Genomic DNA, 25672 nt, shown 5'->3' on the forward strand with positions numbered 1-25672 from the left:
TTTCAGAACCATTTAATCATTTTTGAATCATGTCCATTACTTTTTTTTTTCTGAGTTCCCATAGCAAGTGCCAAAACCTTTACCAAGTTTGTACCAGTCTGATGAACATAAAAAATAAAACATAAAAAAAAATTAAAAATTGTTGTTTACACCCCTGGATGGTAATTGACACTATTTAATGAACTTGCATTGAATTTGTTTAGAAGCCCATTTAAAGAACTGTTTGTTCTGTTACAGGTGCTTTTTTAGTTTGTGTTGAAAATAATCTTTACAGCTGCATTGGATGTGTTACAAATGACTTTAAATGAAAACAATCTGTCAGGTTGGCAAGTATCATAGAGATGTGCCAGGTAGTAAACTGGATTGTTTCTTTGATTTTGGCACTTTTTCAACTATATTTACCCAGTATCTTGAGTAATACTGATTACAAAAATAAAATGCTTAAATGTTAAAAAGAAAATAAACATTAAAGATATTTATTTATCACAATCATTAACCAAATGTAGCCTACTTCAATCCAGTGAAATAAAATTACTTTATTGTATAAGAAGTTGTACTTTGTAAAAAATTACATGCATGGACTGCTTTTACATACAATGCATTTATAAACACTTCATTGCACTTATTTCAAACCTGTCAAAAGATAACAATAAGGAATGTAAACAAGTCTCAAACTTACTGTAAACATAGTCTTTCATAATGTCATTTTTTCATATTATTATTGAGTGGAACATGCTGTACTCAGTCACTTATGCCCAGAGTGTTGCAATAGTTCATCATCAAATTTTTCCATTTCAAACTTGATCTCACTGTTTAGTGTAGACAGCAGCCTGGTCTAAACAGAGGCCTCAGGATATTGTCTTGCGGTGGTGTGGGATATTACCCAGCCATGTTGCCATCCTGAAGATATCTGATAGTTTATCTTTGATGGCTGATCTTAAACTTTGGTGTACCAGCCGTAGCAGGTCCAGTGTTCATCTTATTTCCTAGATAGAAACTCAAATTCTACAAATCTTTTTAAATATACAAATAAATAAATAAATTAATAAAGAAATAAATAATTTTAACTTACAGTTTTATGTATTTATATGTTTTACATCTTTTAGCGTCAAACCATTACACTTATGCATAGACAACAGTTCGGTACATTATTGCATCTCACTCCTTCTCAGGGTTATTTTCATTAACTAAAACTAAAACTGTTCAGAACATGTTTATTAATTGAAATAAAGGTTAAATAAAATAAAATAAAATAAAATAAAATAAAATAAAATAAAATAATAAATATTATATGGAAAATATTGCCTTGGCAACAAACTAAAATATATTTAAGCTGAAGCACTAAAAAATAACTAACTGGAAATAAATATAAACTAAAACTGGACTAAAACAAACCACAACAACATAACTAAAAATTTACTTAACATAAAAAATAAAAAATAAAGATTTTAAAATTAAAATTAATTCAAAATAGCAAATGCTGTCGGAAAAGTGCTTATCTGAAATATTCTTATTTAACATCATGATAAATGCTTGATTTTAGACATGTTTTCAGCCCTTGTTGAATTAAAGAGCAAAATGAGTTATTTACCCTTATTTAAATCTTGTTTGCATCGAATGAAATCTAGTTAATAATTTATTAAAATAAACATTTCAAAGAAAAGTTTGCATTGGCTGCATGGACATTGAGATTTTTATGTATGCATTTGGCGGACACTTTTATTAAAAAATAAAAAGTTATCTTATCTATAGTATAAAAGTATACTTATCAAACGTTGTATCAGTTCATGTAATCCTTAGAATCGAATCCATGACCTTGACGTTGCTACATGAATTCTTTATTTACCCTTTATAAGGTGTTGTCATCATGGTGTGCTTTGATTAGGTGTGGTAATCGGCCTGAAGCAGTTGCTGAAGAACATCTGTTCTTGATGGAATACTAGGACTAAGTTTCTGTATGTGCAACAAAAGCCAAGAATGTTCTTGGTGGATTATGGTTATTACATCATATTTGATCTCTGATCTGAGACAACAACAAAAGCAGTAAAGCATTCTGCACTCATTTACTTCTTAGAATTTAAGTGCCTTATTTTCCATTACTTTAATAGGGAGTTCATTAGTCAAATGCTGTCAAGGCACCATGAAACCAGATGGCAGTGCCACGTTGGCAGTCTGTCATGATTCTGTCCTCTAGTCCTCGAGTTCTCTAGTTCTGAGACAGGATCATGGCAGACCCATGTTTGTGTACAACACATGGTCTTTGGTTTGGGCCATGTGCTTGTGTCTCGTTACCTTACCCCGCCCCCGTTATCCTCGTTTGTCATGATTGTCTAGTTAGCATCACCTGTTCCCCTTAATTGGTTCTCCTATTTAGTCTCCTTGTGTTTGCTGTCTTGTGTCGGTTCATTGTGATCTTTACCTCTGTGTGATCATTGTGAGTTTTAAGACTGTGTGATATCCTGTGAGTTTCCTGTTCCAGAGTATTGTCTAGTTATTGTTAGTTATAGTCTAGTTTAGTCTCTTTGTGTTCTGTCTACATTTTGCCCCCTCGTGGGTTTTGTTTTCCCTGTTTGTTAGTCAATAAACTATTTGTTATACATCCTGTTTGCGTTTGGGTTCATCCGTATTTATCGTGATACAGTCCTGTTATCTGGGACTTTCACTTGCGACCATGGGGGAATGCTGGGAGTTTTTGTTTTGCTCTGTCCTATTTTTTTATTGTTTTCTCTCTTGGAAGTTTTTATTTTGAAGTATCTCGTGTTTAGCATGGCCCTGTTAGCTCCTGCTGGTAGATGCTAGAACTTAAGCAGTAAATTCTGATGAAAACCATATTTGTGCAGGCAACATATAAATCAAAAATGTTTCTTTGTTATAGCAGATGTTTTAACAGATAGTAACAATGGTAGATGTTTTTGTGGGCTCTTGAACACAGGACTTTTTGGATATGTATCCCTGTCTTCTGCATTTGATGTCAGAACTCAGGATTGATGCCATTGAAGGGTTTGAGACTGTGTTTTTGTGATCTCATCAGAAATGTATGCTTTCTTGTGGCTCCAGAGTGATTACACTTGTGAAAAAGAAGTACACTTTAGCATGCTTTAAAAAAAGAGTACTTTATACAAAAAAAAAAAAAAAAAGTTAAAAAGAATATACTAAACTCTTGTAATGCATTAAAAAAACTGTACCTGTTGCATTTCCGGATGTCACTGGTTGGCTGTAGCTTAATCTACAGATGATGCGTGATTCAGAATGAGCAAGAAATATATATTTTAATTATTTGACGCATAGAAGTGGACAACTATTCAAAAAGTTTTATTTTGTGTGTTTGTATGAGTTTTGATGGCATAGCTGCACTGCACATCAACCTCTACAGAGGACACTAGTGCATCATCCTATACATTGCCACCAAGTGGCAAGCCATTGTACTGTATGAGGAATTTTTTTCTCCAAACCAAGATGGCCGATGGCCAGTCAGAAATGCCAATTTGCTCCAGAATATCAATCCATTTTTTTTAATCCTAGGAGACTCTTGCAGGTAAAAAAATGTTGTAGCATCAAGTAACATCTAAAGCCCTATTTGGACGGGATTAGTTTAACATGGAGAGGTGGGGTAAAGTAATTATTACCAGAGCTTCTCTGTGATTTTAGTCCCGTCCGAATGTGCCATCTCAGTAATCATTACGGACAATGTCAGTAAAGATTAAGGCGGCTTTTACCTTCTGTAAAAAGGTCCGGAAAAATTACCTCAGGTAATACTAATCCTGTGCGAATAGACTGCTGTAAATATGTACTTAAATATTCCGTCATTTCCTGTTTAAACGTAGTTTTCTGCGGTTTTTCAAGTATGCTTGAAAAAGCAGTTGCATTCTAGGCGGTGGGAAAAGTCTGTGGCAAAACTCAAGTGTTTTCCACATACCATTCAGATCAAAAAGAAGGTCCAAAGCACTTGTTAGAGACATGAAACTTCTTTTAGTGTAAGGTCAGTGCATAATACCAACATAATCCAATCTGAATTTAATCAATACATCGTTCGACCGGACCTAACTGTTTTATATATATATCCATCCATCCATCTTCTACCGCTTATCCGGGGCCGGGTCGCGGGGGCAGCAGTCTAAGCAGGGATGCCCAGACTTCCCTCTCCCTAGACACTTCCTCCAGCTCTTCCGGGGGGACACCGAGGCGTTCCCAGGCCAGCCGGGAGACATAGTCTCTCCAGCGTGTCCTAGGTCTTCCCCGGGGTCTCCTCCCGGTGGGACATGCCCGGAACACCTTCCCGGGAAGGCGTCCAGGAGGCATCCGGAAAAGATGCCCGAGCCACCTCGACTGACCCCTCTCGATGTGGAGGAGCAGCGGCTCTACTCTGAGCTTCTCCCGAGTGACCAAGCTTCTCACCCTATCTCTAAGGGATCGCCCAGCCACCCTGCGGAGAAAGCTCATTTCGGCCGCTTGTATCCGGGATCTTGTCCTTTCGGTCATGACCCACAGCTCATGACCATAGGTGAGAGTAGGAACGTAGATTGACTGGTAAATCGAGAGCTTCGCCTTGCGGCTCAGCTCCTTCTTCACCACGACAGACCGGTACAGGGACCGCATTACTGCAGAAGCTGCACCGATCCGCCTGTCAATCTCCCGTTCCATCCTTCCCTCACTCGTGAACAAGACCCCAAGATACTTGAACTCCTCCACTTGAGGCAGGAGCTCTCCACCAACCTGAAGCGGGCAAACCACCCTTTTCCGACTGAGAACCATGGCCTCGGATTTGGAGGTGCTGATTTTCATCCCAGCCGCTTCACACTCGGCTGCAAACCGTCCCAGTGCATGCTGGAGGTCCTGGTTTGATGAGGCCAACACGACAACATCATCCGCAAAGAGCAGAGATGAAATCGTGTGGTCCCCAAACCTGACCCCCTCCGGCCCCTGGCTGCGCCTAGAAATTCTGTCCATAAAAATTATGAACAGAACCGGCGACAAAGGGCAGCCCTGCCGGAGTCCAACACGCACCGGGAACAAGTCTGACTTACTGCTGGCAATATGAACCAAGCTCCTGCTCCGGTCGTACAGGGACCGGATAGCCCTTAGCAAAGGGCCCCGGACCCCATACTCCCGGAGCACCCTCCACAGGCCGCCGCGAGGGACACAGTCGAATGCCTTCTCCAAATCCACAAAGCACATGTGGATTGGTTGGGCAAACTCCCATGAGCCCTCCAGCACCCTGTAGAGGGTATAGAGCTGGTCCAGTGTTCCACGACCAGGACGAAAACCACACTGTTCCTCCTGAATCCGAGGTTCTACTATCGGCCGGATTCTCCTCTCCAGCACCCTGGCATAGACTTTCCCAGGGAGGCTGAGAATAGCTCCCTATAGTTGGAGCACACCCTCCGATCCCCCTTCTTGAAAAGAGGGACCACCACCCCGGTCTGCCAGTCCAAAGGTACTGTCCCCGACCGCCACGCGATGTTGCAGAGGCGTGTCAGCCAAGACAGCCCCACAACATCCAGAGACTTGAGGTACTCAGGGCGGATCTCATCCACCCCCGGTGCCTTGCCACCGAGGAGTTTCTTGACTACCTCGGTGACTTCAGCTTGGGTGATGGACGAGTCCGCCTCCGAGCCCTCAGCCTCTGCTTCCTCAATGGAAGACGTGACGGCGGGATTGAGGAGATCCTCGAAGTATTCCTTCCACTGTCCGGTGATATCCCCAGTCGAGGTCAACAGCTGCCCACCTCCACTGTAAACAGCGTTGGTAGGGCACTGCTTCCCCCTCCTGAGGCGCCGGACGGTTTGCCAGAATCTCTTCGAGGCCGACCGATAGTCCTTCTCCATGGCCTCACCGAACTCCTCCTAGGCCCGAGTTTTTGCCTCCACAACCACCCGGGCTGCAGTCCGCTTGGCCCGTCGGTACCCATCAGCTGCCTCAGGAGTCCCACAAGCCAGCCAGGCCCGATAGGACTCCTTCTTCAGCTTGACGGCATCCCTTACTTCCGGTGTCCACCACCGGGTTCGGGGATTGCCGCCTCGACAGGCACCGGAGACCTTACGGCCACAGCTCCGAGTGGCCGCGTTGACAATGGAGGTGGAGAACATGGTCCACTCGGACTCAATATCTCCAGACTCCCTCGGGATCTGGTCGAAGCTCTGCCGGAGGTGGGAGTTGAAGATCTCTCTGACAGGAGATTCGGCCAAACGTTCCCAACAGACCCTCACAGTACGCTTGGGTCTGCCAAGTCTGTCCAGCTTCCTCCCCCGCCATCGGATCCAACTCACCACCAGGTGGTGATCAGTTGACAGCTCCGCCCCTCTCTTCACCCGAGTGTCCAAGACATACGGCCGGAGGTCGGATGAAACGACCACAAAGTCGATCATCGACCTCCGGCCTAGGGTGTCCTGGTGCCATGTGCACTGATGGACACCCTTATGCTTGAACATGGTGTTCGTTATGGACAAGCTGTAACTAGCACAGAAGTCCAATAACAGAACACCACTCGGGTTCAGATCAGGGGGGCCGTTCCTCCCAATCACGCCCCTCCAGGTGTCACTGTCGCTGCCCACGTGGGCGTTGAAGTCCCCCAGTAGAACGACGGAGTCCCCAGTCGAAGCACTTTCCAGCACCCCTCCCAGAGACTCCAAGAAGGCCGGGTACTCTGCACTGCCGTTCGGCCCGTAAGCACAAACGACAGTGAGAGACCTATCCCCGACCCGAAGGCGTAGGGAAGCGACACTCTCGTTCACCGGGGTGAACTCCAACACATGGCGGCTGAGCTGGGGGGCTATAAGCAAACCCACACCAGCCCGCCGCCTCTCACCATGGGCAACTCCAGAGTGGTGAAGAGTCCATCCTCTCTCGAGGAGTGTGGTTCCAGAGCCCAAGCCGTGCGTAGAGGTGATCCCAACTATCTCTAGTCGGAATCTCTGAACCTCACGCACAACCTCAGGCTCCTTCCCCGCCAGAGAGGTGACATTCCATGTCCCTAGAGCTAGATTCCGCGTCCAGGGAATTTGGCCCCTTACGGTCCCTCCTGCAGGTGGTGGGTCCACGGGAGGGTGGCCCCATGTCGCTCCTTCGGGCTGAGCCCGGCCAGACCCCATGGGGGGAGGCCCGACCACCAGGCGCTCGCATACGAGCCCCAACCCTGGGCCTGGCTCCAGGGTGGGGCCCCGGCTGCGCCATACCGGGCGACGTCACGGTCCTCGTTATTTTTGGCATCATAAGGGTTTTTGAACCGCTCTTAGTCTGACCCGTCGCCTAGGACCTGTTTGCCTTGGGAGACCCTACCAGGGGCATATAGCCCCAGACAACATAGCTCCTAGGTTCATTCGGGTACTCAAACCCCTCCACCACGGTAAGGTGGCAGTTCAAGGAGGGGTTTATATATATAAATATAGGTTATATGTGTTTGCGCACATGAAATCAGGAAGGTAAATCATGATATAAATCGAGTTACCCCTCCCACTTCTGCTAGTTTTACTGAGATATCTTATCCCGTGTGAATTATTATTTCATTATTATGACCGCCGCTAGCGTAGCTAGCGAAAGCGGTCATATAGGGATTGTCAAAGTTTTTTTTTTTTTTTTTTTTTCGTCATCTACTGAATTTTTCGTCAACGATACCAGGGACACCGGAACACCGGGGAACATGAAATTTGGTGGGCATGTAGCCCCACTAGACTTTTACGGAAAAATTTCGTTTGGTCCCCGGGGGCCACTCCCCCCCCGCGCTGGGCCCCCCCAAATCCAAAAAATGCAGTTTTTCCTAAATAACTACCTGAACCGTGGCACCGAGGATGAAGAAATTTTTATGGTATGTTGGTCTTAAGGGCCCACATCAACCTAGCCCATAATCGATTGTCAAAGTTTTTTTTTTTTTTTTTTCGTCATCTACTGAATTTTTTCGTCAACGATACCAGGGACACCGAAACACCGGGGAACATGAAATTTGGTGGGCATGTAGCCCCACTAGACTTTTACGGAAAAATTTCGTTTGGTCCCCGGGGGGCCTAATTTATTTGTCCCTTGCGTGACCTCCCGTGTCCCGTTTTTTGACAAGCTGATAAACCACTGACTGATACGACAGCAACAGCAGCAGTGCTGACCATGACACTTGAGAATGATCACCGACACCTGTCATCATCCAATCACAGCTTTTTTTAATCACTGTTTTGAGACAAATCATTGTTTGATTTGCGAACATCCTCTGCCGTCTGGTCGCTTCCGCTTCAAGCCGGACTCGTCTCGCGCTAACGGTAATTTCCTTTCACTGTCCACGTTTTGATTTCGGCTAATCAATTTTGGCGAATGCAAACAACGTGATTATTGTTCAAGAGTCTAACATCCAGCCACGCAAGAAAACATGTAATCTACCTGAGGGAATAATATGCTCAAAAAACATTTCTGATTATTATTAATGTTTTAAAGCTTTTAGAAAGTACATAGAAAGCTTTTGTAACATTATCTTAACTGTCACTTTTGATTAATGTAATGCATCCTTGCTGAATAAAAGTAGGCAATTACTTTCTTTATTTTTTTCCCCAAAAAATAATCTTACTAACCCCAAACTTTTGAACTGTAAGCCTAGTGTATAATGTTAAAAAAGCTTTCTATTTGAGATAAATGCTGTTATTTTGAACTATGGTTTGTTTGTAATGTGACTTTTTTTCATGTATGACATTAAAATTATTTTTAGAATTAAATACATAAATAGGTTAAGCAATACAAATGTGTTTATGTCTGATAACCTTTTAAACACAAACTTAACTGCAGACACTGAAATGACGTACACTGTGTGATACAGTACAAATATTTTGAGTGTCCCTCATTTTCCTATAAATAACCACGATTGTCCCGCATTTTCCTTTTCTGAAGTTGGCAACCCTAACTGTCACACACACACATGCAGGAATACAAACAAACGCAAGCATGCACACACACTGACATCCACACGCACAGACACACACCCATACACACACACATACAAATCCACATGCACATGCACAGACACACACACAAACACACACGCCCACACACATGTACGCACGCATACATACACGCACAGACACACACACACACACAGACACACACATACACAAACACACACACATACACACACACACAGACAGACATGCACATACTACTACTTGTTTTAGGTATATACATAAACACGCAATACAGCCAAATTGCTCCACGTCATTTCTTTTTGTGGAAAGCCAGTGCAGGCCTGAGCGGCGGTCATATTTTGTACCGCCATGCGGTACATCTAGTTATTACAGACATCCTGTGGTAAAATTGTGGTAAAAAAAAAAACGAATCCCATCCGAATAGGGCTTTAGCCTTGCTCTGTTCTCATTGCTCAGGACAAGGGCCGAGCAATGCCTTGCCACAACCGTATTTCTTCAATTAAAAACAAATACTGTCCACTCAAGTGGACATCTGAAAATCTCTTTGAAAAATATGACATCACACTTATTTTTTTACAAGGCTTACAGCTTACAGCGTCAGTGATTGGCTCAAAACAACTTGGCTGAAAAACTGAGCACACACAAGCATAGATGGCAGTTTCGAATCCTGTCAAGCAACTGCCAATGAGATGGCAATAATTTCTCCGGGTATTATAGACCTCTTTTATTATATAAAGTGTATAACCTGTTTTATGTATTATTTTACTGATCTTGATTGTATCATGATGTCCCTGGTGAATCTGAGCTTGAATCTCTAAAGGTATCTTGATGTAAGTCCCTGTTATAATGATCATCCTTGTGTTTTACTTCTGAACTGCTGCACTTTATGTTTGAGTCATGGTAGTCCATTAGGTAAAATTAGGTCACATCTTCATTCTGGTCTCATAACATTGGATGTCTCATTGACCATGTCTCATAACAATGGATGGCCAAGGTAAAATCTCTCGGATGACTGGCTCCTTTTCCTCCAGACTACCATTTCTTACGATATGACTTAGAGACAGCCTATGTGAATGCAGATGGCCTCTTTAAAATGTATGGCCTCAGGTCAGATCTGAAGAGTGCTAATCCGCCTTACAATTTCCTCCTCCGCTGTCTTTTATCTTCTGGTGTCCAGATGCTTTGGGAGTATGAACGTAAATGTCAGGCCGCAGTGCACTATCATCCAGTGTTTCACATATTCTCCCAGTCTTCGTCTTTTCAGGTCTCTAACAAGGTGGTTTGATGACATCCTCCAAATCTTTGATGTTTGTGATGTTTTGGCTCAAGACTGCTCATTTGATGTGCAAGTCTTCTAAGCCAGGAAAGTTCAGAGATAATGGGAAAGGACACATTCTCATTTTTACTTTTGGTGATGTTTTCGTCACTGTGTCTGATCTCCAAAAAGCTTGATAAAGACAAGTGTTTGATGTGTTTTCTTCTCTTGAACTCGCAATATCTGATCTCCTTCAGTATCATTAAGTCTCCAAGCTCCCTTGAGGAGTTTGTGTGTGTGCATGCTTGCGTGCGTGTGTGTTTGTACAATGCTTGAAGTACAAAATATCTTCCAACAGTATAAACAGTTACAAGTTATAAAGCAGATTTCATTTTCATGGCCTTGAACATTGCGACCCTCATCTAATCTTACATGAAAAGCAGGACAGGCCTAAAACTATTTATTATATTTTATATATCTGTGATATTTTATTAGCAGTAAAAGTAATTTTTCAAGTATGACAATTATTTTCTACTGAATAGAAGCATTTACTTAGTACCAAGTAGACCGTCTGCTTAAAATACTGTATGATAACACTTTATTTTGATGCTCCCCCAAAATACATTCTACTGACTATAAGTAACTTTGCAACTACTGTATATGTCAACTTATTCTTCTAATCTACTCTAATGAGAGTTAGTTGACATGTAATTGCAAAGTTTTTTTCTTTGTGCTCAAATGGGTGCATTACACTCTGTCCACTTGTTCTAGTTGTATCAATCAAAAGTTTGATCCAGAACATTTAGTGAGGCAAAACTGCTTAGATGGCATAACATTGTTTTGAGTGTGCATTTTCCTCTATAATCCTTTGGGGCATGAGATCAAAACCTTCTAGTACTTTAGGGTCATATTTGCTGTTAGAGGGAGTGAAGTAATCAGCTAGAAATGTACAGCAATGCTGTTAGTTTGAAATATTAATCAATATCCTTCTGCATCTCTTCCTCTCTGAAAGGTTTTGATGCTCAAAGTGAAGAACATAGTAAACAACTTCCCGATATGACACAATGGAAATTACTCTTTAATATCACATACCCTTTGCCCCTGTCCATTAAAGCTTGTAAACATATACCGCTATGGAATTTATCTCTTATTCATATCTTCGATTTTGGCAAACGTACATTTTCTGATAAGCTCCAAAAACAAATTCACAACCTTGAACTTAGTGAACTTTTCAACTGTTTTGAACAGAGCCAACAACTCAAAAATAACCAAGTTCTGAAGTTATCTATTGTGTTGAGAACGTTTTTTATTATGGTAATCTTCACAGCAGACACTACAGAGATGATAAGCTTTATTATTTGTTATATTATTTATTATTTGTATATATATATATCAACAACAACATACACAGCATCAGTGGCCCCAGACGGACTCACTGGTTCACATATTCATTTACACGCTGTGAAAGCAACAAGCGTCATTCTCTTGGGTTTGCAAGCGCAATTTATACTCGCAGTGGAAATACAGAAAGGACATGATTCTGCAGCTGAAGAATATTGAGACTATGAGCAAATATGCCATATACTGCAATATTATTAAATTGAGTCCTCATATACTCGTGTCATTACTTACTGTTTATACTCCTTCATGGTGTTAGATATATAGAATGTGTCAAATATATATATATATATATATATATATATATATATATATATATATATATATATATATATATATATATATATATATATATATATATATATATATATATATATATATATATATATATATATAATTATAGCCATATTCTTTGTATATACTCTCTCAAACAAACTTTTATACAATTCTGGAGAATGAACTATTCACCAGCACAGTATAGATTTAATTCATTACTTCTGAATTAGCTTTTTTTTCACTGTGTTGAAGGAGCATTGAGATAAACCATCTTTCAACAACCAAGGCAATAACACAAATGGCTGTCACAACAATCATAGTACAGATTATTATAGATTATAAGTAATATCAATACAATGAACACAAGCCTAGATATGACATCCTTTAAAAACCAACAAAGCAAATTCACGACAGTGGTAAACAGATTCTAATGTTCAATTTTCAAAGAAAATAAAAAGAGATCACAAGCTCACGAAAAACTCACAAACACATATAATATACGTTTTAAGGCATTGGTGGCCTAAAGTCTATAATGTTTCACTTTTTCATGTAGTCTTGTTTTCTTTTCTTTTTTTCTAGTCTTGTTTACACAATACATAGATCAAATTTGAAATCATTTTAAAGTATCATTAAATCCTATTATAGTATTACACAAAAGTAATGAAATGTAACCATAGAGTAGATAGCATTCATTCATTCATTCATTCAAAAAAATAATAAAAATAAATAAATATTAATCTTCTTTGAGTTGTACAACCTGAAATACATTTCAGGCATACAGACCAGCATAAATCACTGCAAGCTGGAGGGAGGGCACATTTTTTTCATTTGCTTGGTTGCTTTTTTTTTCTTCTCTTAATCAGAAACACTAAGCCTTTGTATTTCAGCAATGACTTGTAGGTAGAAAAATCTAAGTCTGTGACAGGGTAATGAAATAAAAGCTATATGATGTACAGTACATACTGCAACACTAGTGGAGGTAGTGAGTTTTCTCCTAGGACTCTATACATAACCTACACAGAGACCCACTTCCGTAGGGCATACAGCTATGGGCTTTCCTATGCTTTGGTGGCAGCATCCATCTTTTAATTCAGGATTTGCTGTATGGAACATGTCACCACAGTTGCTGGGGTGGAGATATCAGTGTATGAATGTCAGTAGATGTAATAACTTATTTTATATGTCTCGCTTCAGCTTGAAGCCTCTGGAGGTGGTTACACCTTTATAAAACTTATTTGGTTTCACTTTATTATGATGATCCCTTTAACACATTCTGTTGACTATAAGTAACTTTGCACCTACATGTCTTCTAACTCTCATTAGAGTGTTAGTAGAGTATTAGTAGACTGTAGGGTTAGAATAAGTTGACTTAGTCGCAAAGATAGTCAGTACAATGTCTGTTAGGGGAACATCACAATACAGAGTTAGAAGATATTAAGCAGTCATCTAATACTCTAATGAGAGTTAGTTGACATGTAGTTGCAAAGTTACTTATAGTTAACAGAATGTTCAAAAGGAACCATCAAAATAAATTGTTACCACATTTTGACCTCAAGAGCATATAACATTTCTGGATTAGAGTCACTTTATTAGGCATCTAACTATGTACTTACACATAAACATGTTAGGTAAGCTACAACACACTTTGCTGCTATTGAGGTGGGATACGCGTAAGTTTAGGGATGGGTTTGGTGGTATTAAGGATTAAGGGAAGAGTCAACTGTATGCTCGATGGTGTTTTAAGCCCCCAATGGCTCCTTAGAGGCAGCTAACCCTACCCTCAACCTTAAACCTACCCATCCCCTCGCTGCCTGGAAGGCGCCGTTGGGGGCATAAAACACCAAACACCCAACTGTATAATGATACAGAAATTAATAACAGCTGTAATTACATGCAGGTAGTTTTTACATACAAGTACAGTGTACAATGTACACAATAAGTGCATCAAATCATTATTAATATTTATTACATGGCTTGGTTGAATTCCAATGTAGAATGCGGTCTGTTATTTCTTGATAACAGACCGCTGCAAAGTATAACACACCGTTGCCATGAAAAACAGAGCGTTGCTATGGACGCAGAACAGACTATTTTCTTTAGCGGAAGCAATACAATCGTTTTTAAATCAATAAACTCCTTTTTAAATCAATATTTTGTGTCAAATTATTGATTTATTTTGTAGGTAGCCATGTAATAATCGATATAATGTATAGCGAGGCGGTTGTTATAGTGAATAACAACCCCTTCAGGCTGATTCAAGTCCAGTTCAGCCTGTCGGGGTTGTTATTCGCTATAACAACCGCCTCGCTATACCTTATCCCTTACATATATATATATATATATATATATATATATATATCAAATAATTTAAATGTTAGTACATAGTAAAAGTAATATAAAATTGGGACCACATTTATTTTACTACTACTTCTTTAATATATTAATTGTCGGTTATTCTATTAAGAATAAGTATTTAGCATATTTATTTATGCATGATTAACATTTATGTTCTGTTGAGATTTAGAATTTATTTAAAAATGTATATATAAATATGATACTGTATGTAATTTAATTTATTTCCTATTAAGTAAAATCTTTCAAGTTATTAAAATGGCCTTGTGATATAATAGTACACTGTACATTTTTTTTTTAAATTATGATGGATCTCTCCACCAGTTGCTTTGCTCTGTACAATTTATTTAACAATCATTCACAAGGAAAATACAAGTCCACTAAATATAGAAACTAAGAAACTATGATTATGAAAGATTAAATTAACATATGCTCTTCATTTGTTTTTATTTAAAACTTTTTGGTGACTGGGGTGAATTTTGGAGAACGTCACTTTAATTAAATGTATAAAATGTTGACGTGGTGAGCATAGGTTTGCTATTTGTTTTAGAAAGCACAATCTGTCATCAGTTTTCATGAGCCAGCAATAGATCATGATGCTTTCTGAGTGAAATCTGTCCACTGCCTTAGTAACAGATGCTGCTTAATCCTGGTTACAAGGTCATGCCTGCAAAAGAGATGAACGTTTTAATACATCATCAAAAAAAAAGGTTTAAAAGGACATTTTGGCTCGACCTGTGCACACTGCACATAAATCAAATCCAATCTTTCAGACTGACCGTCATTGTGTAGGTGATGTAATTTGATTTGTTTGTGCAGACAGTTTAGTTCATATCCAGTGTATCTAAATCATCACTTGCTATAAGTGTCAAGAAAACCTAAAATGTCCATCTGCTCATGTCCATCATGACATCTTGCTGTTATTCTGAACTCCTGAGGCACATCAGAGCGACATTTTGAGTGACATTTTATACATTCATGCAAATACATATGTCCAAAATCATTGACTTGATCAAAATAGCGAATGTCATATAATGGGAAAAAGTGAGAGCAAAGTCTATAAGCACAATATTGTATTTGTTTTTTTCTGACTACAAATGCTCATCTGACTAAACACATTTTAGGCAAGTATGCCAAAAATCTGTTTTCTGTCTGTGTGAAGTTCTGTCTGCCTCTGTGTTTCTTGTCATCTTGACTGATGATGCTGTTAAACTTGTATGTTCATCATGCTAACTTTGTCCGTACAGAAGTGGCAAGGTGAAGCATTTCGAGGAAAGACTACGCAGCATAGCCGAGAAGAGCTGAGAGGATGTGTATGTAATCTAATGAGAACACTTGAGTTGTCTGTTGGTTTAACACCATGAAGAATGTGGTTAGTTTAGGCTTCAGATTATATCCTATTAATCAGAAGAGAGCTGTGGGCCACAATAGCACAATGTGTTCGAAGCTCTCGCCGTAGACTTCTCAAACACACCTCAGGGAAATCAATGTTTTACAGCCTTACCATTTTCAGCCCTAGCACCCAAGTCTGAAAGCATTAACAACAGTAAAACGCCTCCAGGCTGAGGCAGGCGTTATGATGTCCGACTAATTAAAGTGTCCCTCAGCTCATTTATGAAATGACTTTTCTACAGTTGTTTGCCATCTCTAAATGCTTATTGTTTCACTGGATTAACATGGCAGATGTTGTTGCTGTCTGTTCGGACGTATTCATTTAAGTGTTTAGAGTTTAATTGATTCCATGTTCCGCTAATCCAAAAACATTACGTCAAATGTTTTCTTCATGAGAGTATTTCCTGAATGAAACTAGCCTGTTTTGTGCAACAAAAAAAAAAATTGTGGGCTATGAAACATTGAATACACAATAGGGTCGTATCCATATTATCTTTCACAAACGACATATGTGCCACCTACAGCAGGCTGTGTTACATTTTACTATTGCTTTCACACTTCAAAACGTATTCAAACTTACCAAGTTATGGTTTTTTCTCTTGCTTTGTGGACTTCTTTATACTATTAATAAGAAAGCATTTTGTAGCATGCCAGTTGTTTTTCAGAGGGAACACATGGTTTTAGTCTGGATCCAAACCTGACGTTTGCTTCAAAACGTCATTCACATGAGGATCTGTAACACTGGCTATACATTGGTTTCATTGGTCTCATAAAAACGGAGTCATGGTGGGCTTGGAAAGGTCAGAACTAAATGCATCTGCTGACCTAATTTCTCTTCTAATTAGAATAAAACTGAAACATCTGCCGAACAGACATCCATCCAAACCCTCTTGAAGAGTGATGCAATGCAATTTAAAGATTGGGTCATATAAAAGTATTTCGATCCTTTTTCAAAGCTTGCAATCAGGAAGAGTTCAATTGGTCAGTTTCAACCACAAATGCCATCACCTTTTCCGATTTCAAAATACTAATGGGATGCTGTTTAAAAATGTCAGAAACAAGCGAATCTGACAACATTGTCTGGGGGATCCAATAAAACTAATCTTTGTGTGTGATCCTGAATACCAACCCATTATCCAAGGCATGAGCAACGCAGGGGAAGGATGCTATTAAAACCCTGGCTGGTGCATCAGGGAAAGTTTGGATGGCCAAGCAGCATACATTTAATGGGGGAATTGGCAGGTTTAAAAGGGGTGCTGTGTGATGGGCGGCCATCAGGGCTGGGGAGGAGTGTGGATAACAAGATATCAGTACATTATTGACATTGTTCACTGCAAAGTAGGTTCAGAGAGCAGATGCACATTGATTAGAATGCCAAGGGGAAAAAAGAGAAACATATAAAGCAGGGAAGAAAGGGACAGACATTTGGAAAAGAGAAGATAGGTGGCAAAATAAACAGAAGGGAGAGTAATAGGAATATTCCAGGGAGCATGTATGCCGGTTCCTGCTCGGTTAAGATCATGCTCAACTGGACCTACGGTGTAAAGAAACCTTTTGCACATAATGATGTTTGAAGTGAGCATGAGCAATGTAAAGTACACAGACAGAAGTAACTCAGTGCCATTTTTTAAAACCAGAGTTTCCCAAGCATTTTTGTGTTATGTATCTCAAAAGCCCTATCAGTAGAGCTTCATCAACACCAAACCAGAAATGTGAATTTTGGTGAAAACAAGTCTATGAAAACCTCTATAGTCATCAGAGTTGTAAAACAAGTCTTATTGCTGAAATGTATGCAGTTCAAATCAGTCGTGTGAGAATTGTTTTATGACCAATTTACCTACATTGTTTCATTAATGGTGCCTATTATTTGGTTTTCTTTCATTATAATGGAACTGAAAAGCATCATGACATGAATCAAAATTAGCTATTCTAACTAATTACTGCTTTATATGTTTAAAAACTCCCCTGGGATTGGCTTACAGTCAATGTGACTACTTACTAATACGTTAGTAATAATGTGTTATGTTTGGATGCGAATTGCAGATGAATAATTTTTCAAAATAAATGGTGTACATGCAAATTTATGAATAATTATATATAACAAGATACCATAACAAGTATGTCATAACCTCCTACTTAATTTCAGCTTAATTTTCTTAATTTTTTCTTTAATTTTCAAAGTGGCTGAGAAAGTGCAACATACTTATCACTGCAGGTTCTCACTTTGGCAGTAGTTTAATTTTACTTAAAGGCAGCCATGAATTTGATGTTTTAAATTTTAGTGGCTTGACCATTTTTACTGACTCAAGTCTCACCTCCCATGGGCATCAAAAATATCTGACATTAATTCAAGCCCCTCTCTCTTTCTCTAACCTTTTTTTTTTTTTTTTTTTTCTAAAAGAAGGAGAAATGAAACCATCACAAATCAGGTTTGAATGATCCTATTTGAGGACCATATATAAGGACCTTAATAAGTTTATATCTATACAATTTATGAGAGCATGTAAAAGCAGTCATAAATCAGTCTGTGAGATTATGACAGATCGGCATGAGTTTAACCTAATCAGGTGTCTTACGTTCTCGTTCAGTTGAAGTGACCTGCATTTACCGCAACTCAAGACGATGAGTCACAGATTGTGAAGGCAATGAAGGACATATTTAAAAATAAAACAAAACCTCTTTGGCTCCAAAAAATGGGATGAAACCAATTGCCAAAATAATTGTCTTGTCTAGCAACAGACCATCATTAACCACCACATTAGGTGTTTGTAATACTGTAGAATATTGTGACTACAAGCATGCTACCTCAGACTTTGGAGAGCTGTTATATGTCTGTGTTCAAGAGTTCTGATCATATCACATAAGTGAAATATTTTACATTATGCGACTACTACTCTGAAGAAAACCTTGAACTCAGAACAGATTTTAAAGAATTATGCAGGCACTTAAATCTACAACAAAAGGATAACTTCACATACAATGTCTAAGGCGTGCATTCCACTAGCTATTGTCAGTCATTTACATAGCTGTATGAGAATCATAGGAGATCAGTGCATGTAGCCATCCCTCGGTGAGTGCTAACGACTCCAGAAACTCTGCTTCCTGCTGAGTTGATGGTCTAGCTGATTCTGACAATCGCATTTTTGACATTATCATTATCACGATAAGGCCGACCAATGAGCTTCTTCTCATCCTGAAGAATCGTTGTCAGGTTTGAATCTGATCCAAACTTCCTCTCAGCAAACTCTAAACCACATGCATCAAACGCTGCTTGTTATTCATTGTGGTTGCATAAATGAGTGTTTTTCTGGGGTTCTGCAACACCAAAATGACTTCCTAATTCAGTCAGAAATGAATGTTTCTTCATTTAGTCTTTCTTTTGCATTCTTAATGAGTGAGAGTAACAAGTAACAGACCTTCAACAGAAGAGGATGAGGTTGGTGTAACCGCTCCTACCGAGTTGTTTTAGGTCGGACTGTGGGACGCCACCTTAATTATATACATTTATACAAGTCTCTAGCGAGTTTGTCATGGATCATAAAACAACGACCAATGATGACGTAGCACGTGGTTTGCTTGGTTGCAAGTAGGCGATAAACAATCTAAGTCTGTCCATTTGAATACAGCCGCTCCCTTCTACCAAAGTGTAAACCCTGACAATATGTCAACATCAACCCCAGTTCTCCTCCATCTTTCCCAGCCTTGGTCCTCTGAGAATCAGCACGGCCCCATTGTGCTGACAGTGGTGTAGTTGAACTTAGACATGGACGCTCCGGTGGCAGTGACCTCATCGTCACCTTCCCTGAAGCCTCTTCTACGGCAGGGCCAGCAGCAGCAAGAGAAAGTGGTGAGAAGCGCCTTTCGAAAACGCTTGTTCATAAAGCAGTAGATGATGGGGTTGACACAGGCAGATGTGTAGGACAGGAGGTGGATGAACGAGATGGGGGCTCCAGAGAGAGCCCTGTGGGCGGAGGGAAGGTCAAACGCTTTCCAGGTGTTAACGGAGTATAGGGGCATCCAGCAGATGAAGAACATGGCCACGATGACGATGAGCATACGGATCACTCGCTTCTTTGCCATCAGTTTAGCCTCGGAGGTATTGCTACGGGGTCGGTCCACCTTTGCGGAGCCCGTTGGGGTGAGGGCTGACATCTCCATGGAGTTGGGCCTCTTGGACACCTGGATGTAGCAGCCGTCTCCATCATCGCTGGGACATAAGACTGTGGCGCTAATACCATTTTTCATTCCTGTAGAGAAAACATTGCATTTTCCTTAAAAAGAAGCTCTGAGTACTCAGATAAACACACATCAAGAGAATGTTTACATTTTGAAGCAGATTTGCATTTGCTGAATGTACTGTAGTTCTAAGGTGGCAGATATAAAAAAAAAAAAAAGTGTTAACGTTTTAGGTAAGCTCAGGTTTTAGGCTTTTTTTTTGTGAATGAAATGCTGCATCAAAACCGCTTTGTTGTTGTCATGACATGCAGCACACATCTTGTTTTCTATTGGTCATGTACAAAAAATGACCATCTTTGCAGTATAAATGTGGCCATATATATATATATATATATATATATATGCTTAAATAGATCCAAGAAGGAAATAAATCCCAATTCAGTATGCAAAAAAAAAAAAAAAAAAAAAGAAGATAAATATCATATGGTCATTGTTGGTTTCACTTTTTTAATGAATGCATGTATCAATTTAGATCAATCTGAGACTTTCTATTTGAATTAATCATAAAATATAACATTTATGATGTCTGACTTTACTGATAAAATGTCATTTAAATTTAGGCAATGTGGTAAGCAGTGTGGGTGAATTAATTGGAGAATTTTTTTGGAGAAAAAAATGAATACAAATACACTTTCAAAACCTGTAATAATGATTTACTCATGATCAAATTACTCTTATGAACTGTTATTTTTAGACAAAACGACTCACAAATCAGTCTCAAACTCTTTCACCAAATTTTAGTCTGAATTACTCTATAGAGGTTCACTTTCCTGCAGAGTTTTGCTCCAACGTTGATCAAACTCACCTGCCTGTAACTTTATGTTAATCCTGAAGACCTTGATTAGTTTGTTGAGGTGTTTTATTAGGGCTGGAGCAAAACTCTGCAGGAAAGTGGACTTCAAGGGCCAGAGTTGAGAACCCCTACCTTAAGGAATCGTTAAATGGAATCATAATTGTTACATTTCTTATTACATTTCACAGCTCTTGTTTCTTTCGCTAAACAATAACATTTATAAGACCCTACAGCAGGTTGTATTTTGACATTCTTGAGTTTCCATCTTTTGCACAAATTATTAGCAATAAAAATGGGAAAAGAAATTTCATTTTGCTAATTCAACTGAAAACATCTTAATGGGTAGAGTGGCGACTCATCACTGGAGAGTTTGAATGCTAGATTACTGCAGCCCAGGGGAAATGGGGCATTTTTATAACATTAATAGAATGTGATTTAGTTAGAACAGCAGAATTCAGGATGGGACATAATCAAAGCAATCCAGCATATATTAACTTCTAAGGGCTCCATTAATGAGCAATTTCAAGGAAATATTCAAGTCGATATTGCCTCCTTTTTTCCTTACTTTTTTAGGGGCAGTTACGGAAATTTTTCACAGCTGCAATTATCTTTTTGAAAGTCCTATAGGTCACATTTCATTACTTAGGACTGGCCACGAGACAATTAAATCCTCAGGGCAGGTCATGCAATATGGTCACAGCGACTAGCACGGTTAATACCCTTTGGGATGGTCTGGGGCTTACTAAAAAAATGACACTAAATCAGATTGTACTGTGTTATCGCCTCCATAGGTCTCACCGCACTGTCCCTTCTTCTGTTCCAATTCAAACTGTATTCCACGGTAGAGCTCACGAGATATGAGCCCATAAGCGATGATCATCACCACTCCAGGAATGAAGAACAGAACAAATAGCAACAGGATGCACCTGAAACAAAGATAAACCTTTTGAAACTCCCAATCATCACAAGCTTGCTCTTCAACCTACATTCTCTATTAGACTTGAAAAATCTTTCACCCGGATAATTCAAAAGATTTTAAATTATATACAGATTTATTCTAATTATAATTATTTTAAATATAAGTAATTAACATCAGAAGTGCATAGCCATGCATCCGCACATCTTGAAGGAAACATATTTGTGCCTAACAATGCCTATTACAAAATCCCATGCCTAGCCTATATTCAGAAAGAATAAGGAAAGTGTACAAGCAAAAGAGAGAGAGAGAGAGAGAGAGAGAGAGAGAGAGAATACTGTTGTCATCCCTTGCTGTCTACATAGCAGTAGCTGTCATAAAACATGAATGTGTCGCAAGAGGCAGCCAGCTGATTAAGACATTGGCTCCTTCTTTATATGTTTCTCTGTTTTTGTCTTGTATAGAGACAGACACAGACAACCAATGATGTTACATTATGAGTAATAACGGGATGCTTTTCCCATTAAAGGGATGTTCCAGGTTCAAAACAACTTAAGCTCTATGGACAGCATCTGTATCACGCTCTCAATTACCACAGACAATAATTTGAATCTGTATGTCAGTTTGAGAACAAACATTGTGTTTACAGGTATGCAGTTATAGTATAAGAGAAGTATATGCGGGCAATGCATTCTGGAGGCTTTAAAAACAGAAATGTGCAACTTATGTTTTAAATAAAGCACTTTATTTTGAAGATGGTAACATCTGATGTTCTTGTACTTTATCAGGTGAAAGTAAAAGGGTAAAAGGGTTTAGCAAATGTACGTCATGACTGGAGCTGGATTTAACTTTGCATAGACAAGGTTAGTAAGTGATTTTATCTTGTTTAATGCTTAAAGCTGAAGTGTTTTTTTTTGTTTTGTTTTTTTACAATGTTAAATTATTTTTTTCTTACCCAACATAGGGCCAGATTTACTAAACAGGGCAAATTAGCATGAGAGCGCAATTCCAAAAAAACGCAGATGGGAGTGGAAAGTTCTGAGTGTGATCTACTTATGACGCAAATGAAAGAACACAGACGCAGCTGGATCATTTCCATAATGACCAGCGTAATATACCAAGAGCAGTGCAAATTAGCGTCTGGTTTAAAACATTACACAAATTGACGAGCGCAAACCTTAGTAAATCACCTTGCATTATTCATTTAAATACTTAAATTTTGAGTCTGAAAGGGAAACTCCTACAAATGCAATTAAGGTGCCTTTTCAGCACAGATTTTTCACTTCGTGTCTGTATTTGTTCTTTAACACCAAAAGAGGGTTTGCGATGGCGCAAGCTGTTAGTAAATCTGGCCCTTAGTATGTGAAGACAACTATAATGTGTAAACTAGGCAATTCTCTAAATGTACACTACTATTCAAAAATTTGGGGTGAGTAATATATATATATATTAATTATTATTTTTTTATTATTATTTTTTTTACACATTACTAATCGCCTGCCCGTGTTGCTGCGATCCTCACAGTCGTAAAGGAGATAAAGCTAGGCCAGTCACTCACTGTGAAACCGTTCCAGATGGCAGCTGCATCCAACTTGATTGGTTATATGGAGGAAACATTGGTTATTGTCCCAAGGTCCCGTGTTAGAAGCTCATTGTCATCGCGTCACACTCATGACAGATGCTTCTCTCATGGGCTGGAGGGTAATGGAAGGCCGCTCACCTCAGGGTCTTTGGAGGAGTCATCATGTCTCTTGGCACATACAATGCCTGGAGATGATGGCTGTCTTCATGGCATTAAAGCACTTCTTCCCAGACCTGAGAGGCCATCATGTGCTTGTCCGCACAGACAACACATGGGTGGTCTCTTACATAAATCACCAGGGGGGTCTGCGTTCGCGTCCACTATGCAAACTGGCGCACCAGATCATCCTGTGGTCCCTAGGGAAGATGCTCTCTCTGAGAGTGGTATACATCCCGGGGTACCAGAATGTAGGAGCAGACATCCTGTCGAGGCAAGGGCTGAGGCCCGGGGAATGGAAACTTCACCCCGAGGTGACCTTGGACCACAAAACCAGTCATATGGGTAAATTTTCTGACATTGAGATTTATACATAATCTGGAAGCTGAATAAATAAGCTTTCCAATGGTGTATGGTTTGTTAGGATAGGACAATATTTGGCCGAGATACAACTTTGGAAATCAAGATACAACTGGAATCTGAGGGTGCAAAAAATCAAAACATTGAGAAAATCGCCTTTAAACTTGTCCATTTATGTTCGCGATTGTGCTGCATTCACTCATAAAAATAAATGTTTTATATTTACGGTAGGAAATGTACTAAATATCTTCAAGGAACATGATCTTTACTTCATAGCCTAATGATTTTTGGCATAAAAGTAAAAATTGATAATTTTGGACCATACAATGTATTGTTGGCTTTTGCCACAAATATACCTGTGCTACTTGTGACTGGTTTTGTGATCCAGGGTCACATATAGGAGGTTTAGGGCCAAGCTGAAGTGGATCTGTTTGCGTCTCAGGTTACGCACTGTCCACTTCTCCCTAACATCCTATTGCTCTGGTCCGCCACCAATTGCTCTGGTCCGCCGGGACGGAATAAGTCTACTCCTAGTAGAACCGTATTGGCCAAGCAGAATATGGTTCGCAGACCTAGTGTTCTCCCCTAGATATTCTGGTCAGGAGGGACCTTCTGTCTCAGGCGGGAGGTGTGATCCTTCACCCCTGCCCTGAGATATGGAACCTGTGGGTTTGGCCTCTGAGGGGGCCCAACATATAGACTCAGGTCTCTCAAATGTTGAGACCATACTTCACTCCAGAGCTCCCTCCACAAGGAAGCTTTATGCCTTGAAGTGGTGAGTTTTCACTTCTTGGTGCAGTATGTGACAGTGGGATCCAATTAACTGCCCGGTTGGTTCAGTACTAGAATACTGGGCTATCCCCTTCCATACTAAAGGTGTATAAGGCAGCCATAGCTGCTTACCACGTCCCTTTGGCTGGTGTATCTGTGGGGAGGGACCCGTTAATAACACGTTTCCTTCGTGGCACTTTGAGGCTTAGGCCTGCAATTCGTACCAGAGTTCCAGCTTGGGATCTGGCTTTTGTGCTAGAAGGTCTATCTGCGGCTCCCTTTGAGCCCCTTCAGACAGTTTCAGAAAAGTTTCTGATCTTAAAAACTTAAAGTGTTCCTTCTAGCTATATCTTCTCTAAAGAGAGTAGGAGATCTTCAGGCCCTGTTGGTATCCCCCAGGTGCCTTGAGTTCAAGGTCAAGGCATTCCTATACCCAAAGTCAAGCTATGTCCCCAAGGTGCCGACCAATGTACCTCTGTCTAATGTTCTGCAGACCTTCTGCCCTCCTCATTTCGGAGATCAGGACCAGGAGAACTGAACCTTATGTGTCCAGTAAAAGAGCTGGATACTTGTGTCCACAGAGCTACCCTGTGGAGGAAAACCGATCAGCTATTTGTTTGCTTTGGATCATCCTAAAAAAATTTGTCTCTCTGTTTATCCAGAGGTTTACTGTAGTTAGCCGGATCCGGGCCATTTCCAGATCCGATGGTGGACCTGCGCCTAGACACGACCAAAACGCATGATGTAGTCAGCCAGATCCGAGCCGTATCCTGATCCGATGGTGGACCTGCGCCTAGACACGACCATTGATACATTTTGATAATAGTGTAAACCATTGATACATTTTATTTCAGGATTCTTTGATGAATAAAAAAGTTCAAAAGAACAGCATTTATTTGAAATAGCAATATTTTGTAAAATTAATGTCTTTACTGTCACTTTTTATAAATTGAATGTGTCCTCACAGAATAAAATAATTTTATTTCATAATAAAAGTATTCAATATTTAATTAAAGTATTAAAAAAAAATCATACTAAGCCCAAACTTCTGTAACCTCTATGGCTCTATCGAAATAGTGCTTCAAAATATTGTTTGCATATCAGAGCTGTGGTGTAGTGGTCTGTACACATGTTCTGGACACTGTTGACTCAGGAAGAACCAGATATGAGTCTGACTCTGGTCCTGTCCTTATCCCACTCAAGTGTCGCATGTGTCAACACACTAATTTTGACAGACCTAATTTTTATATAATTAAACATAAACATATGTATTTGTTATATTCCTTTGCTC

General features: G+C 39.8%; 1 protein-coding gene across 1 annotated transcript in view; it reads right to left on the reverse strand.

Annotated features, from left to right (window-relative positions):
- Positions 1–17963: 17963 nt before the first annotated feature.
- cckbrb (cholecystokinin B receptor b) overlaps positions 17964–25672 on the reverse strand; it is a gene marked incomplete at its 5' end in the record, with an annotated part of 37202 nt that continues 29493 nt past the window's right edge. Inside the window, 2 exons of the mRNA XM_084122916.1 lie at positions 17964–19814; positions 21395–21522. Coding sequence (XP_083979042.1) covers positions 19285–19814; positions 21395–21522 — 658 coding nt within the window. The 3' untranslated portion in view covers positions 17964–19284. The remainder of the gene's footprint in view (positions 19815–21394; positions 21523–25672) is intronic.

Source organism: Abramis brama, assembly GCF_963993115.1.
Source record: "Abramis brama genome assembly, chromosome: 8".
Lineage (NCBI taxonomy): Eukaryota > Metazoa > Chordata > Actinopteri > Cypriniformes > Leuciscidae > Abramis > Abramis brama.